Below are 18,678 nucleotides of genomic sequence, written 5' to 3'. Positions count from 1 at the left end.
ATGGTAATCATTTTGTAGTATATACATATGTTAAGCCATCATGTTGTATGCCTTAAACTTACACATGTCAATTATAAAACCAGGGGGCGAAGTTTTTAATTTCAAATTCCCTTCTGCTTTTTCTAGTTTCAGCCAGCAATTTAAGCCAAGTTGTACAAAAGGAAATAAAAGACACGTGAGTGGTAATAAAAAATAATAAGCTTTTCATTTGTTTGTTTTTAACTGCTCCCTGAATACACCTAGAAAATCAAGGAAGAGATGATTTATTTTCTCATTATTTAACTAATTTTCCTGCCTCATTTAACTATCTCCTCCCAAACCCCCACCATTTAGCATTTGTGTTTGAGGTGGTCATACAAGATTATAAAGAGGTCCGTTTTGGCCGGAGTCGTAAGTGAAGGCATACACCAAAATCGACAGTAAAGCGTTGTTTTGCCAAGGCAATAGAAGGTATAATGAGCCAATGAAGAGAGCAGAGGTCACAGAACCAGAGATTTAAGCCTACCATCGTGGTCCCCTCTGTCCTCCCCTCTAAACTCTCTACTCTCCCTGCTCTTCTTCATAATCCAAAGGGTTGACATTGAGGGCCAAGCGGCCCCGTGTATTTGGACGTGTGTTAGAACCATTATGCTCAGTTTCTGAGGGCTGGAGCATGATGTGGCGCAGACTAATAGAGCAGGACAAAAGTATGGTCTGAGCTTCTTCCCACGTCATCGCCAGTCGCACTCCATTGTCTCCGTTCCCCAGTAAAGGAGCCCCCGTTACAAACGCCGCGTGCTGCTCTTGAGAAAACGGACCCGTCACCCGGAGCAATGAAGGATAGTAGAGCTGGAGGCTGTTCCTGAAAGTGTGTTCACTGAAACTCCAAGCATCAAAGTCTGAATAATTTTCACTTCGGTAGGTTAGACAGGTAGATGTGTTTTTTTGGAATGAGGACATGGTAAATCTAACCGAGGACTGATGCTTGTTACCTGTGCTATAAAGATTGGTTCCCTAGGCCTGCTTATTCGGCTGAGAGATGTTCTGTGTAACTCTCAGGTATAGATTAGGACGCTGGGACCAGAATTAAAAGTTGTTTTCTGTTGTTGTTTTTTAAAGGCTCATTCACAATCAATTGTGTATTAAATGTTACTATCTGTCATGAACCTGCCAATGTGTACATGTCAAACAGCTGATATCACATAAGAAACTAAGATGCGCTGGGTTGTCCTGTAGGAATCTGAAATTAGTGTTGAAGAAGTGTGGTGCCCAGCATTACCAATGCCTCATTCTTACTGTGCAGCCAATGTCAAGTGCACCAAAGCATTCCTGGGGACAGTGCTGATGGGAATGAGGCATTTTGGAGACTCAGAGCAAAGCCTGTTCGTAGAGACCAGAGCTGGCATCTGCCTTAGAAACTGGTATAAGCTTTGTTAGTTACACTTTGGATCTTTGTAATAGTTGAGATTTTATAGAACAGAGTACCTCTCTGTTCATTTGGCTGATGCTGCTAGAAATAAGATTATGTCTTCCTTATTTAGAATAAGTTTCTGTCCATCTCTACGCCCCCAAAATGTTAGGACATTACAAGCTCTAAAGAGCTAGAGGAAAACAGAGCTTAGACAGGAGACACGTATATGTGGAAGTATACGTAGATTGCGATGTGCGCGTGTTGGCAGCCACATGGCACCAGGACCTGGGCCTCTCCCTGAGAGCATCCCCTATCCATTCTTTACCTGTCATGCTTCAAGCCCCCCAGCTGGTCTGCCTGGAAGCTAACGACTGACTTCAAGGGCTGGCTTCAGCATAAGCCAGTTAGGAACCACACACAGTCCTTAAAGGCCATTGCTTCTTTGCGTGCGTGTGGGGAAAAATATGTGTGTTGCAGACGGGCGTGCATTTGAAGTCTGAAGTTCACACTAAAAGTAAGCAGATGTGATGGGCTTGCTCTCTGTTTGGACAGGCTTTGAGAACAACTGGGTTTCCACGGAGGCCAAGCCGGAGAGTGTGTAATAACCGACAGTCTGTGGGCAAACAAGTATGCATCCAGGTTGCATTACCCAGACTGATTTGTTAAAGCTCCAGGTCACGTCATGACATTAAGAAAAATATTCAGTAAACATGAGACAAGTCTGGGGAAAAAATGAATAAAAGAAGCCTGTCCTACACATACATACATGTAAATGTACATATACCTGTACATATGTAAGATGATTTGTATAAGGTTTTATGAATGTCTCACAGTGTTGTGTGTTCACATCTGTATCTTACAGACGTGATCTCCTCAACACTACCATTGGCGGACCCATCAAGAGGAACCAGGACAGAAGCTTCAAAATGGCAAACAAGGGCATGCTTTCCTATTTTTCTCAAAGTGTGAAATACACCGGCTCATACACAGAGAAACAAGAAAGAGAGAGAATCATGGTGTCCACATCTTCAGCGGCAACTGCCTCTGTCCTGCTAGCTTGGCCTCCTCCTAGACTTCATGCCTGAGCTTATCATTCTGAAAATTCCTGTTTAAAGTCTCACTTAAAAATTTTCATTGAAATGTGCTTGTTTTTATTTTTTAAGTGGATGCTGGGACATAAGCTGGCCGGCCTGAGAACTAGAGACCTAAGGTCCAGGCCCAACTTCCACAGACTCACCCACAGCCATATTTTTTTGCCCATCTGAGCCCCAATTTACTCATTCATAAGACAGGACTAATATTTACCATTTCCTATTTTCTTTGCCATGACACTGCTGGAATAATTGAAACAGCAAGTAGAAAACATTTTAAATACCCTCAAGAGAAGGATGACTAAGGAATTACAAATCCATGAAAAAAAAGAAAAGAAAAACAGTTGGGGCATCTGGGTGACTCAGTCAGGTGAGCATTTGACTCCTGATTTCCACTCAGGTCATGATCTCTGGGTTGTGGGATCGAGCCCCATGTCAGGACCTGCACTCAGCACAGAGTCTGTTTGTCCCTCTCCTTCTGATCCTCACCACCCCCCTCCCCCCACCCTTGCTCATGCTTTCTCTCTCCCTTTCAAATAAATAAATATATAAAATCTTAAAAAAAGAGAGAGAGAGAGATAAGAAATATTGAGTGCCTACTCTTCTATCCAAAGGGTGACTTAGCCACTTTTTGAAATTCCTGGAGCACCTGAAAGAGAAATTCTACACATCCCGAGAGGCCTCAAGCTTCTGTGGAGACCCAGCCTCCCTTCCTTCATGATCGTGTATTTTCGGCGCCTCATTGGCTAGAGCACAGGGGAATGTGAGGGGTACAAGGTAAGGACAAGAAAAGGTGTCTGCTGCTCATAAGGAGGGAACAAAGTCCTACTATGGATCTGATTTAAGGAATTATCTTAAAAAAAAAAAAAAAGAAAAGGAAATCTGTGTCTTTGGGTAAAGGAAGGGGACAATGGAGACTTCTCAGTGTTTTATCTGTGAACATTTTCCTGAAACAGTCAGATGCTCCACCAGCTGAGCCACCCAGGCGCCCCTCCAAAAAGCTTTTATAAGACAGGAGGAGAAGGCAGATAGAACGCCACCTCTCATTATTTCACTTACTTGTTGTCAGTGAAAATGACCTCACACCACAATTCCCTGACCCCAAAGGAACAGCTGCCACGGGGCTTTGTGAATGTCCAGAGTACATCGCTTCCGACATCTCTCCAAAGGAACCAAGACGCTGAAGTCCTGCCCAGAGCTTCTCCACTGAAAACACTGATCTGCATTTCGAACCCAGACCCAACTCTTCTGTTCTGTGGAAGGATGTTTCTTTTTAATCAGACTTTTGTGTTAACTTCCTGCTCTTGGGAGTGATCTCAATCGGGGACACGCTGCCTCAGACCCTGCCCAAGAGCTGAGGCACAGAGGGTTGTGGGATCTGAAAGGCAATCTGAAGGGGAAGGGAGAGGAAGGAGAGTCGGATGGAAGGAAGGAGGAGAGGGAGACAGGGAGGAGAGCCAGCCAAACTCACGCAGGACAGCGTCACGTTGCTACACCATTTTACAGATTCTGAGAGGGGCTTTAACCTTTCTGCTCCCTGGCTGCCTACCCTCAGTGCCTCTTCCTTTCTGTGTGGCCGCTCCCTTCTCTTAAGCAAACAAGACAGATTACTGAGCACGCTCAGCACGTTACATGCCTTCCCTCCCATTAACCTTAAAATTGGTTTTTAAATGGCAAAAGCGTGCAATTAGCATGAGGTATGACAGGAATTCCTAAACACAGTGCAAATTTAAGTGCAGGAAAAAAAAAAAACTACTAGTTCTATAAGAGAAGTGCACTTGAATTTTAATTACATCATTATAGTGGATCCCCTGGACCAACATGGCCAGGAAAGGATGGCACTTGCAACGTGGGGAGCACATTGTGCTCCCTTGGGTGCACTTTCCAAATGCGGAGGGGTCGTGCGCATCTACGATGTACACCACACAGAAGCATCACCCACGGGTGGGTTCTGAGGAGCATAAGGATCACCTCACATTAGAAAACAGGGTATCACTTACACGAACAAACACACTCGGACATCAGTCTGTCCCTTCACTGGCTATCACAGAGTAACGGGTGTGTGTGGTGATTCCTGATCCAAAAATGTTGAAACCTCCTGTAACATCCTATTTAACAGTGAATTTATGATTTTAGCACACTCTGTGCCGTGACAAAGTAGTTTCAATGTAATAAAGGACATTTCTGTGCACCAAGCTATAAAAGAAATGATCACTTTGAAGTTGAAAACAGAGGTGATGTTTTTTTTCCACTGACAAAGCACACAGAGAATGACCTGCACTATTTACCAGGAATAGGATGTCCTACTTGTCCCTTACTTCCTAATTCCCAGAGCAAGTAAACCCATAATCCCATCTTCACAGGCGATCAGGGCCTCCATGTAGCACCACCTTCCAGCCTCTGTGGACTCTGGCCTCCATGGATATTTCTAAGCAAGATGCACTAATAGCCCCAACCCCTTCCAACACTTTCACTATCCCCCCCAACTCTGGATCTTCCCATCACAGTTCCTGCCCCCGAACACCAGGCCAGCTGACAGACATATGGAGACAACTGTATGGGCGTTCCAGAACTCCTCCTTAGGCATGTGGTCAAAATAGATTCAAGGTTCTTCCACAAACTGCCATTAGCATATTGCTGGAACACCAGACATGGAGTCCCACCCCCATCCTTCTATAGAGACCTTGTAACTCGCTGATCACACACTTTCAATGACATTGGTCAAAGCACAGTAAGGAAACTGGAAGTCAGACAGATGATATGAATAGCAACCAGGAAGATACAGAACATTTCATTACTGGGTCAAAGTGGATTAATATGTTGCTTTATTTAGGTTCTCGGTGAAACAGAAAACCACACAACCTTTAACTCCTGGCTTGCATTATAATGGGTCCCACTCTCCTCAGGGAGAGGCACCTGACCTCTCTTACCACAAATCTAATCTGCTTCTGATACAAAAGCAGGGACATGAGGAGAAAAACAAAAAGTCCTTAATCAAAGCAACACCTAAATCAGGCCACACGAGAAAACCTCAAGAACCAGACCTGGGCTGACCACACCAAAACTTAACATGTCGCAGGCCCTCCTCGCGTAGAACCGAGCATCTTTCGAGCTGTAAATAAATACCTGTCCAAATGAAAACTTATAAAGCTTTCCATTACTAAAGTATTTCTCACCAACCCTATACGGGGTGTAGCCATCATAAAATAGGCTTGTTTTTGGAAGCTCTGTTACAAAAACATCCGCACCCCACGAGGAACCTCCTTCAAAGTGACCCTCGGAAGGCTAGAATCCGATCCAACCACCACGCTTCTTGAAAAGGTCCTTCTGAATTTGTTAGTGAATGACCGGCTAACTGTAGCCATAAAAAAATACGTCTTGCTTTATACATTTCTTGCTTTATAATCACGCCTCTTTATTTGAAAGGCTAAGTCAGAATGACATGATGACATGCCTTATTCATTGGATTTTGCTCTGAATGACTTAATGCCGTTATTTCAAATCAAATCTAGCATACCAAGTGAAGGTTCCCTACCACTAAGGTCATTCTAATGAATATCCTAAGCAAGTCGAGAATCCCAGATGCAGTTTAGGTGAGAGGACCTTGCTGGAGTAAGTGTAAGGGCTGCTGCCTACAGGGACTACCCTGAGTGGGCATCAAACCCAGAAGATTCTTGGGGCCTGACAATCAACCCCAACCGACTATGGTCATATTTCCCACAAGACCCTAGAGGTAATTCTTAAGTAGTTTTCCATTCTAGCACCAGATCACTTTAGTATAAATTTGGCTGGGTGTCTCCATTTCTTTGAAACAATGAGTAGGAAAATCCATTTTTAATTTTTCTGAAGAGGATTTAAGGAAACCTCTTTCATGAAACTTACGCAACCCGCAGCATCCTAGCTTAGCATATGTAAATTAAATGAAATGTCACGACATTAAGTGTTTTTAACGAAGAGGAGAATACTTACGCCATGATACCTGAGAGGTGAAACATTTCAGCCGTTATATAGGACAAATAACTGTACAGAAAGACAAAGAGTGGCTCAATCACTCGGATGTTATGCGTGAACCGAGTAGTAAACGCCGCTATAAATCCCAGGAAGATGCCAATTAACACCCCACCAATTCCCACAACGAAGAAGTTTGCAATTCCAGCAAACACATCAATGGTCTCAATGGTTTTCATCTGGCAAAAAGACTTGAACAAGTTGTACAGGACCTGTGGGACAAAGAGAACACATGGTCAAGACTCCTTCCGACGTCCCCATTTTCACTGTGGCCACAGAAAAATCCACCCATCCTCCTAACAAAGACATTTCTTCTGTGCCCCCCAAGTTGATGGCCAGGGGCAAAACTGTATTGCCCCATCTCATGTTTTAATAGGATATTGAATAACTTTGAACAGAAAGCTAGATAAATGTGTGTTGTCTGGAAAGGTAGTTCTGAAAGTGAGGGAGAGGAGACGTCACAATTACAACGCCACTCACTCCTAAAGTATCATTTTTAAGGTACCATCTAAAAGATAATCTTGAAAGACTCAGTTGTCATCCGACAGGCCCTGCTTGTGTTAGCGATGCTGGGAAAGGAACAGGTCACAGAGAAAGACGGTCAGTGTTGCTGTGAAGTCAGTTACTTTGTGAGGCTTTCTGGTGGGGCCGTGCCACAGAAGGGGCCCCAGCCATCAGTGCAAGTAGCCCACCTAAAGCTATCTTTCTCCCAGGGCACCAAAGTCCTCTCTCCTCACCCCACCCACATACATCTGCTATAACATGAGGCCTGAAGGAACTTTCTTGAACAAAGATGCAGCCCCCTGTGTTGTGTGTGTTTGTGTGTATAGGTACTGTAATTTCATACATTTTGTGTCCCTCTTCTAAAGGAATGAGCCCACACAGCTGCTTGGCTTCTGAAACAGCCACACAGTCATTACATAGTCTTAGTTTGTAAGCTCCAAAAATGCTCGGCCCTTCATGTCTGCTGCGAATCTACTCGCAAACGTGTTTCCAAGGACCCAACTGAGACAGGAAGTGATGGCTGGGGCCCTACCACATTTTCCGCAAAGCCAGCAAGGAAAATAGGACTCCAGCGGGCACCCTGCTTCTTCTCACTGGGTTACTGACAGCCAGACTATCCAGGAAAGTTGGCTGTCAGGACACTGGGGTGAAGGCCTCTGACGGTACAGGCCATGCTAGGCCCTTATTTGGTTTCTGAGAAACTAAAATTGTACACGTGCATATGCATATACATATATAAATTCTAACTCCAGAAGCACTTTGTCCAGGAGCACACAAAATATCAGATGCGATAGAAGAATCCTGGTCTCCTGACGTTCCAGGTACATTTTTCAAGGTTTACGCATGGGAGAACAAGTCAGGTTCTGAGCCTGCTAGCCAGAGTGGGATTTGGCAAAGTCGGTTCTGCTCTTTGCCTCCCTGAAGGTCCATCAGAGCCCACCACATTGGCAGGTTTTATGTCATCTTCCCCCTCTTTTCTGCTGGATCATAAACTCCTCGTGGTCAATGGTCACTCCTTATAATGACTGGCTTTTTCCATGCTGCCTGGGAGATGACAGCACAGATCGCTGCCGTTGAAGAAAGTGGTGGACTGGGACTTAGAAATGAATGAGCTTTTCTTTTCTCATCATCATCAGTATGATATTCAAAAGCAGTTGGTATTGTAGCACCAGGAAATGACTTGAGTAAGAAGGAACAAAAAGAGCAACTCCTTCCCCTGAGGATTTAAAAACGTCGAGAGGATCATTTGCCAGAAAAGAAAGGGACTTCAAATAGCAGCCTCTTCCCACTTCCAACCAGAGGCGGGCTGCCGGCGGGATTCCATCCACATCAACACACTGTGGTCATTTCCGGAGACGGGATCAGAGATGGGCTATATATACCCCTTGTCTCCAAACAGCCAAGGACGAAGAGGGACCTGCTGCCAGAAGAGAGAGGCAGGCTTCCTCACCAGCCGTCTCTGCATAGACAGCCTCCCTCCCCCCAGGCCACTTGGTCACTGCAGTTCTGTCCCCGGACTCCCAGGCTTCTGCCCTCCCTGACTCCCGCCCACACCAGCAAATCTCAGCTCACCATTGCTCGATTGCCCCCTCCAGCCAACACAAGATTCACTTCCCTTAAATACTGCCATTCCATTTGTCACTCTCAAGTTTAAAATCCTTGACTTTGGGAAAGCTTAATACACCTGGTGGATTGGTGGTGTTGTTGTTTTGAGTTTTTGTTTTGTTTTGTTTGTTTTATTTTTACTGCTTTCCAATACCCTTCAGTCTGGGAGAGGGTCTTATCTCGGCTCCACAAAACCTAATACCATCACTCACCACTGCCCCTGATTTCCCTCTCGCGGTTTCTCTTGGCAGGAACACAGCCCCTATGCCCTGGGAAACTCTATTCATCTTCCAGGGCCCAGCTGAAGCCACCGTTCCTCTCAAGAGCCTTCCTGAACTCCTACAGCCCCCACAGATCACCTTCACCTCTGCCCTCCTGCAACAAAAATGATCTCCTAATCCAGTCAGGCTTCGGGGACAGGCCATCTTCCACAGTGGGCACTGCCTCTTGGGGATCTACCCCAGCAAAATTAGAGAGTCCTCGTCCACAGGACCCAGATCTCCTCCTCCTCCCTCCCTCCCCACCCCACCAAGAACATTTTTGAGTACTCCAAAGGTGGATCAGGCCTGGGTCCCTACGTTCCCACTGTCATGCTGTCATAGTTTTTCCAGAGGCATCTTCTGGCAACTCAGTCCATCAAATTGATCAAAGGGACATGCCAGTTTCAACAGCTCTTCAGGTTTTGCACAGAACAGAGCTGAGTCACAGGCGCTGTACCTTCAGCATACGGGGCAGGAGCTCCAGTTCAATCATTCTACTGCCTCGGAAGCCAGGGCAATGTTACGGGGCAATGTCTTAGGTAGAGACGTTGCCTTGACAACCAGAAGGCTTTCCATACCTTCCCACCTGCTTTACACTGAACCTGATACCCAGTGATCAAGATAAAATTCTTTCAGTTACCACTGGCTATAACCCATAGTTAACTCATTCCTCTTAAATACTTTAACTGTATTGCAAGGGTATCTATGTAGGAAAGTGCTTCTGGAGTTAGAATTTACATATGTATATGCATATGCACGTGTACTAGGCATGTTGGCTACAATTATGTCTCTAGTTGGTCTGTGCAAAGTTTTCCTCAACTTGACAACTGCATTTTTGGAAGACTGAAATACCAGCACTGCCTGTGTTTTGTGGTGGGCTAATGTAACAGTTGAGGGAAGGGGAAAGGGAAAGCACTTTCAGGTTATTCTACTCGTTATTGTGATTTTTAAAATACTTATATTAACCACTCAGATAGCTCAAGTGGTAGAGTATGAGATCCTAAAATACTAGAGTATTGTAAGAATTAGAAATTCTCTATTTGGACCTTTGATTTAAAAGGTGCAAGAACTCAGTGAAATTGTGTAACACAATGATGCAAAGAATACCGGTTTTTTATCAGAAAAGCTCTGTTCCAGAAAAAAATAGTTTTCAGGTCACCCTTTTTTTAAAATATGAAATACAAGAAACATTTTTGCCTAAGGAATTTAAAATATATTCTGCAATTTGCAAGAGCAAAAATGAGTACCAAGTGGTTACTGTTTACCTTCCAGCTTCCTGAAGTTAAATTCCAGTGCATAGCACATAATGCCTGGGCCATAAACCCCACCCCTAGCCTGGTTCCAAAGAACCAGCTCTCCGTAACCAAGCCTATTGAAGAAATTCTTTAAGTGTTCTTGAAAAATGCATTTGATTATTCAATGTTTGCATTATTAACATGTTCTAGAAATGATGTCGGAAATTACCATATGAACACAAGTCATTTGATTCTGGACTACTGCAGAGGGCAGCGCTGATCTCATAAGTGAGAACCTGAGCGATCTTTGCCTAATATTTAAGCTAAGGGAAAGCACAAAAATCCCATTTAAAAATCTGACCTTTGTTCCTTCAGCTGTCATTTCTCCAATCGATTCCAATCTACTGTAACCTTGGATAATGGCACTGTCGGACCACCATTTATATAATGTCAATTTCTCTTTGCACAGAGACATTTTCATGGTAGGTTTTCTCCCCTTAACTCTGCTAGCTACATACTGAATCTACCATGATTTGGGGACAGAATTTATTGCACAGACCTATAATTTTACTCATCCTCTAGACTACGTTTTTTAACACGAATCTTTTCTGTTTAATCTTCACCCTTCTAGTTGTGACTCCTAGTAACTCATCATTTTCACTGTGAGCAGCAGGGTCCATACTTTTCATGATGAGTTCCTTAATCCTTGGGTTCCTTAAATCTCTCCCACAGATAAGACTAGACATCAAAGAATCATCCATAAAGCATCTCCACCTCTGTACTCTGAGGGTACCTGACAAGGGAGGCAAAATGATCACTTTTTACAATGTCATTCTAATTATTCCTAACACCTGATCCGTTCAGCCCACTATTGAGCCAATTCAAGGAATATCATACCTGGTGGCCTTTTCTTCAGTGTTAGGAAGGCAAAACCCCTGGGCTTGCCTTGCTATCTTATGGGTGTGGCTTTAAGTGTCCACAGGCTCTGAGCCCAGGGTATCTAACTCCAGGAAGGCTCATTCACGGGAAACCTTAGTCATTGATTTATAGGCTTTGGCCTTATAACAAGGGATTGCACATCTAAAGAGCAGCCAAGCCCTTTCTCTGTCCTTGTCTTCCTTCCTGCATGGCACCCTCAATCCGGCCCACTGCCTTCTCTGGGTCAGGCCTCCCTGTCTGTCCATAAAATCACACTTGACGGCTTGGGGCCTCTTGACAGGAAGCACCAGATGTGACCCTGGAAAGCCTGGGGCCTTCACGCAGTTTGAACAGGGGTCTAGCCAGACTGTTGGCTCAGATCTGAGTCTCGACGAACTCAAAGAATGGACACTGAGGTATCTGAATGAGAAATTCTTTAAGAGAAGAGCAAGCAGCGTAAAGGCAGGGCGTGTCACTCTAAAACTGAGCGGGCTTGGTTGGACGGCCCTAGGAGAAGTGCGCCAGGGTGTTATTATTTCTTTATAAAGTTTCCTGAACATGAAGGAAATCCAAGAAAACCTCATGAAAATGTCCTCGATCTACCTCAATGAGGGTAACATGTATATAGCAAACAAAGTCACAATAAAATGTTGAAGCCTCTGGAAATTAGGATAAATTATAAAATGTCTTCATTGCTGTGGTACTTTCCCAGTTAAAATTTAATATTGGTAAGTTAATGACTAATCACTGTTAGTGAATAATGGAATAAATGAAGTGTATTTTGTTAACTTGAGTGAGGGACCTTAGCTGCCTCAAAACAGCTATCTTAGCAGCTATTCTAAAAAATGGGATTTCCTTATCAATAAATTACTTTCTACATAATAACGTCCACATGGAGCTAAGGGACAACCTTCAAAATGATATTTTATTTTGTTTATAAGCTAATAGGGAGTGATGTTGGTTTCTACGCTGACGTTTAAATGAATCAGGAATCATATTTTAATGGGAAGAACAAACGAAGTAATATAAGTTAGGTAAGTTACTTAATTTTTCTCTGCCTCAACATTCTTACCTACCAAATGGGGAAAATAATGACCACGTAGGTGGTCACAAAGACCCAAACACACAGGAGGCCCTCACAAGAGGTTAATGGCGGCTAACACAATAAAACAGCATCACTGGGGCCCCCTCATGGGTTTAGCTATATGGGGTCACCGGAGTGTCTTTCACTGGGAGAGGACCATTTTGTAGGCTTGTGTGGGGGTGGGAGGCTTCCTTACCACTTCCCTACACTTTGCCTGAGCTCAGAAAGTGGGCCGGAGCTAAATTCTGCTCACATGAAGATCACAACAGCCTCTGACTCTAATTATGTGTTAATTAGTGAGAATTAAAAATAAATTAGCATTTTCTGAATAAATATCCACTCACAGGAAAGCGGTGGGGATCAGAAATAAGCTGGCTGAGCAGTGACAGAAAGTGAGAGTGTAATGAAAAACTGGCCTGAAATCATAAAGGAATTAATAAACCATCCCCGGACCCAGAATGGCACGTGGCGGGCATTGTCATTTCGCTTCCATTCTGCATGTTCACTCTCGACAGCATCACATCTCACCAAGAACTCTGAAGGACCCGAAGTCCTTGAATTCTGATCAAAGACCGTCATTTTCAAAATGCCAACTGAGAAATCCTCAGATAGGAAAGGTCACCCTCACTTTCTTGATCCTCTGATACCAGCAGGACCTTGTAAGCAGGGACCAGCTACACAGTCTGTGCAATCCCGTGCAACACGAAAGTGAGGGGCCTGTTGTATAATAATCAATCAAAAATAATCAATAAAAAACATTTTACAAAGCACTTCAAGACAGCAGTGACAGAGCCTTAAACCAAGTGAGGGGCCCATCTAAGTGCAGGGCTGCGTGACTGTGCAAGCGTGGTTGGTGCCTGTGGTTCTCCCCTCTGCTGTCACTGTCAGAAAGCTGATGCAGACCTGGGGTGGCTGGTGGTGTTGGGAGGACACAGCATGAACCTGTTACTCACCACTGTCACTGCATCATTCAGCAGAGACTCTCCAAAGACCAGGATGTAGAGCTGCTCATTGACATGAATGTTCTCGAAGACGGCGAGCACAGCCACTGGGTCCACGGCTGAGATCAAGCTGCCAAAAAGTAGATTCTGGAGCAGAGTGATGTCACTCAGGCCAAAGGCTTCAATTTGGCAGATACCATACAAAGACACCCCAATGCCAATGGAATTCCAGAGGGTCCCTACCACAGCATACCAGAAAATGGTGCCAATGTTCTCAAAGAAGGGGCGAGTGGGCATGAAATAGCCCGCGTCGAGCACGATGGGGGGGAGCAGATACAAGAAAAACACATCAGTCTTCATTGCAGGGGGGGACTTTTCATCAACCCCAAAAATAATCCCTCCTAGCAGCAGGCCAACCATTATAAGGAGGCAGCTCTCAGGCACTATCGTGGGCAACTTGTGATACAGATGGAAACCTGTGAAGGAAAAAATAAAGACAAAGCATTGGGGGTATGCAAGAATTAGGGCAAAGATAAACTGGTTCTCTTTGCCAGAACCAAAAGATTCTATTCCAAAACCTCCCAGGCTTTGGTTACAGAGTATGGCGTAAAAATCAAATGATCTTAAAACTACTCAGGAAGCACGGTCAGGCATGAATGCAACTTTACATCAGGAGCTCAATGATACGGGTACACCATACTTACACAGCACAGCTGTTGTCTACCTCCAATGAAGTTTTCTTAAATAAGACCACATGATTTTATAGTTGAGGCAGTTTTGTGATCTCCAACACATTTTCAAAGGTGACGTCTCATTTCATCCTCATAAAAACTTTAACGAAGGCAGGGAAGTTGTTTTCATCTTTTAAAATTTATTGATCTCCGTGGAAACTGAGGCTCAAGGAGATACAGGGTCTTGCCAAGGCCGGGGGATCACACCCCAGCTTTCGGGTTACCACTGTCCCCTCTGGGATTGAGCAGAGTTTGCAACTTATTTAATATTTTTATTTTCAGGGGCGGTCTGGGTGGCTTGGTGGGTTAAGCTTCCAACTCTTGATCTCGGCTCAGGTCATGATCTCAGGATCATAAAATTGAGCCCCACGTCAGGCTCAGCACTCAGCAGGGAGTCTGCTTGAGATTCTCTCTCCTCCTCTTTTTGCCCCCCCCCCACCCACCCAATGCATGTGCCTGCTCTCTCTCTCTCAAATAAATAAGTCTTTTATCAATTTCAGGCGAGTGCACTTGGAATGCTAAGTATGTTTCATTTTTCAGAGGTCTGCTCCTTCAGAAACAACCAACTCAATCCTTCAAAGGCACTTCTAGTAATTATTACTTAAGAGATGTAAACCACCATGATCTCCAGTCTCAGAGTTTCTAATCAAGGTGAAGGAACTGATGTTTATGACCTACTCTAATATAAGACACTGTGTGATGAGGTCCCTGACAAGCTCTAGGGGTTAGAGAAGGAGGAAATCAGCAAGGACATCATGGAGGAAGTAGCATCTGGCAGGGATTCCTGAAAGGACAGACATTAAATACACAGAGAAAGGGATGCCTGGGTGGCTCAGTTGGTTAAGCCACTGCCTTCAGCTCAGGTCATGATCCCAGGGTCCTGGGATTGAGTCCTGCATCGGGCTCCTTGCTCGGCAGGGAGCCTGCTTCTCTCTCTGCCTCTGCCTGCTTATGTATGCGCGCTCTCTCTCTCTCTCTCTGACAAATAAATAAATAAAATCTTTTAAAAATAAATAAATAAATAAATAAATAAATAAATAAATAAATGCATAGAGAAGGCATGAAGAGCCTCTGAGGAGGTAAAGAAATGGAGGAAAATACCCACCTCCTAATTCATGGTGGAGCCCAGTGTGGCTTTAATACAATGACCATGTTTGGGGCTGGAAGCAGGGGGAGAGGAGCCGAATGTGGGTTGTACCAGCACATGTGGTAACCTAAGGAGCAACTTCACACAGGAAGGTCACCTGACAGGGCTTACACGAGGACAGCCCTTATTTAAAAGACAACAGCCAGCCATCCTGAAGGCACCTCACACAGTTCAGAATTAAATCAGCAAACAGAAGTTATCTGAACTATAAGAACAGGATACTACAATGACAGAATGAGTCTTAGAAGCTTAGCATCACAGCAAGTTTAATAAACCAACCCTTAAAACTCTACACACTGTACTAAAGACACGGCATGGCACAGCTCGTGAAAAACAACAAAAAAGCGATCCTGCTAATTTGAAGAGATTTAGAGAATTTCTAATTAATAATGTGAACACCTTTACATGGGGATTCAAATCATCCCACCCACTCTGATCAAGTTCTTATTCATATTCTCGGAGGCTCCAATCACTGTTGGGGAATAAATGTGTTCAGCCGGTTGAGCCACCCTTCACCCATGACCTCTGCCCTGCTGACCTCTGTGCTGAACAGAGAAGTTGAAGTACATCCCCTGAGAACCTCATCTTTGTAACTTCTCTTCACACTGAGTCCTGCTTCTCCGGGCAACATTCCCTGAGTAATAAGGATGGGCCTGGCCCTAACAGCCCCCTTGAGTCTAAGTGAAATCAGCTCCTCTCAGGAGCATAGGGCAATAAGACCCAGCCTGAAGGCGTCGTGTGTGCCGTGGACCTTGATGGATGCTATAAGATGACTGTCCCTGGCCTCAGACCCAATGTTCCCCACGCTGCTCGTGACCATGGGGAGGTTACAACCAGGCCTGGGCCCTGTTCGCTCACTTGCAAAATGGGGACACACACTGACGTATGTCAAGAACTATAACCATGATGAGGCACCACTGTACCTGGGACATCACGAATGCCCCCCCATTTTGGTCCCCCCCCATGAGAACACAAGAGAAAAGAGTTCTTTTTTAAGATTTTATTTACCTTTTTGACAGAGAAAGAGAGAGCACAAATGGGGGGACCAGAAGGAAAGGGAAGCAGGCTTCCCACTGAGCAGGGAGCCCTGATGCGGGGCTCGATCCCAGGATCCAGGGATCATGATCCAAGTCAAAGGCAGACACTCAACCGAGCCACCCAGGTGCCCCAAGGAAACAGTTCTAAAGAAATGCACAGAAGCAAGGAATAGGTTCTTCTGCAGACAGACCAGAGAGTGAGCAAGGCTCACTGGTGTCACTCAGGCCACTATGGTGGCTCCCATTTCTCCCTGGTGGCTCCCACTTCTCCACATGGCCTCTCACTTTCGTTTACTTGCCACACAGACCCACACAGACCCATGGGATATGGTCTCCTGTCACTGGGCTTCAAGGAGGTTCTTATCCTAAGGACGGAGGGTTGGAAACATGGTCAATGGGAGAAAAGCAGAAACAGACATGCAGGATGGCCCGAGACAAAAGGGCCACTGGGACAGGTGCTGGGGGACAAGGAGGGGGACGTCTGGCCCCTGAAGGGATACTTCGTAACATAGACACTAGTCGGAAAAGTAACATATAAACTAACAGCAGATATCAGAAAAGAATAGCAACAAACCAGCAGGTGCTGTTTAACAATATCCTGTGTTTACATTTTGAAAACGCTCCTCTCCTTTCTTCTATGAAAGCTCAGGTCCCCCCCAGATTGGCCCGAGTGACCTTTTGCTTGAAACTGGAAGGTAGTTACTGGATCTGCCCAGTTATTCCAGGAATAAGGAGGGATTAAAGGAAGGGTGGTCAACTAAGATCTTAGTTCTGTGATTTCTGGTGAACATAAAGCAGAGACCTCAAATCTTATAACACGCTCTCTGCGGGCTGGAAGGTTTGGTGTGTAAGCATGTAGGGTGTATGGATGATGAGAGTCAAACGTAGCAGGAAAACAAAACAAAAGTCTTCTTAAATTTCTTCGTTCCCAGAATAAAACAAAGGAATCAACATTTGCAAATGTGCTTTCACTTACAGCTCTCCCCAACCCCGACTCTTCCTTGGGTAAATGAACTTGAATAGACAGAATTTGCTCTCCAGGGTCATTATCTCATCAAATGTTATGGAGAAATAGATCTGTTATCAGGAAAAACAAGATGAAATTTTTTACAGTTTTTACAAGGCGGAACGTAAGCTACCACAAGTATAATCTACTGCTCAGTCCGGGGGTCAGCTAACTATTTTCTATCAAAAGCCCCATAGTAAATATTTCCAGTTCATAGGCCAGATTTTACTCTGCTGTCATAGTACAAAAGGAGCCAGAGACAATACCTAAGTGTATGAGCGGCTATGTCCTAATAAAACTTTATGTGTGGACATGGAAATGAGAATTTCCTACTAGTTTACATGTCACAAAATATCATTCTTCTTTTGATTTTAACAGCTTAAAATTATAACAGCCAATTTTTACCCCCAGATCGTACAAAATGGGGGGTGGGGGGCATCTTTGGCCCTAGGCTGTGGGTTACCTCCCCATTTTAGTCTCTTCTTTATATTTCCTGCTAAGTTCTACTTAGTAGTATTTGGGGCATTGTACTTGTGTCATTCACTTTTTATTACTAGCACATAAGTCTGCAAGGATGGGTACTTTAAAGTTTGTTTTATTTTAGAGGTGCATGGGTGGCTCCGTCATTAAGCAATCCGGGGTCCTGGGATCAAGGCCTGTATTGGACTCCCTGCTCAGCTGGGAGCCTGCTTCTCCCTCTGCCACTCCCCCTGCTTGTGTTCCCTTTCTTGCTGTCTCCCTCTGAATAAATAATGAAATCTTTTTTAAAAAAAGTTTATTTTATTTAAACTTTTGTAGAAATTCACTTAGTGAGAAGGGGCACAGGATTAGGGTTCCATACAAAATACACCATTAAGACAAACCTCTTAGACTGAATCTATTTTAATTTCTCTTTGCATACAAGTGTTGAAACAAACTGAGCTGAAAGCTAAAGAGCTCTGTGTAGCTGAGTACAAAGCAATTGATTCACTCTAATTTTTCATTATACTTAAAATAATCTATTTGTCAAATGCTGGGAAGAGAAGACAGGAAGCTTCCAGATAGCAGGATCCACAAAAGGGCAACAATGTAAGAATCTGAATTACAGAGAACCACCACCACCATCAACGATAACAAGAAACCATACAAAGTTTCAAAAATTATATACAGTTCTAATGAATAAGTGACACTACCAGGGGGGAAAGGGGAAATAGGCAAGGCGCAAAGAAAGCCCTCTGGAGAGACAGTGCAGCCTCCAGGTGCAGACAAACACAAACCATCCAATTAATGCTCCGTATTTTATGAGAGCGTAAAGAAAAAATAATGACGTTTATTAGATCCACCAATATTTTCCAAGCTCGTGTTGAGTACCCTGGGAAACAAAGGCAGCAGAGGCAGCCTGACTCAGAACTAGCTTCCCAGGCTGCTCCTTCTTGAAGCAACTCTGGAAAACACCGGATTTAACGTAAAGAATAGTCAAAAATGAGCCAGGCCTATTTGGCTGGGGGGAAATAAAGGTAAATATTTACAGAGTATGTTAAATTTGTTTTTCAGTATTAAGAGAAATAAGCAAGTTCATTCAAAGGTAAAAATGCTGGATTCGTGTATCCCAATTCACAGAGCAACCAAATACACACTTTTTAAAAACAGAATTGTAGTAAGCAATAGGTAATGAGAAACAGGAAGTAGTGAGAAACATCATTTTGATCTGAAATAACAACAAGCTGTTAGCATTGCATGAT

At 44.2% G+C, this 18,678-nt stretch overlaps 1 protein-coding gene across 2 annotated transcripts in view; it reads right to left on the bottom strand.

Moving 5' to 3' along the window:
* Nucleotides 1-18,678, bottom strand: part of SLC9A2 (solute carrier family 9 member A2) — a 94,320-nt gene that overhangs the window by 48,617 nt on the left and 27,025 nt on the right. For both annotated transcript variants that reach the window (XM_032840436.1, XM_032840435.1), the window contains exons 2-3: nt 13,049-13,512; nt 6,451-6,701 (exon numbers count right to left, since the gene is read on the bottom strand). In XM_032840436.1, coding sequence (XP_032696327.1) covers nt 6,451-6,701; nt 13,049-13,512 — 715 coding nt within the window. The remainder of the gene's footprint in view (nt 1-6,450; nt 6,702-13,048; nt 13,513-18,678) is intronic.

Source organism: Lontra canadensis, unplaced genomic scaffold, assembly GCF_010015895.1.
Source record: "Lontra canadensis isolate GAN:19392208 unplaced genomic scaffold, GSC_riverotter_1.0 scaffold112, whole genome shotgun sequence".
NCBI lineage: Eukaryota > Metazoa > Chordata > Mammalia > Carnivora > Mustelidae > Lontra > Lontra canadensis.
Note: the sequence above shows the minus strand (reverse complement) of the source record. Positions and strands in the feature narration are given on the sequence as shown.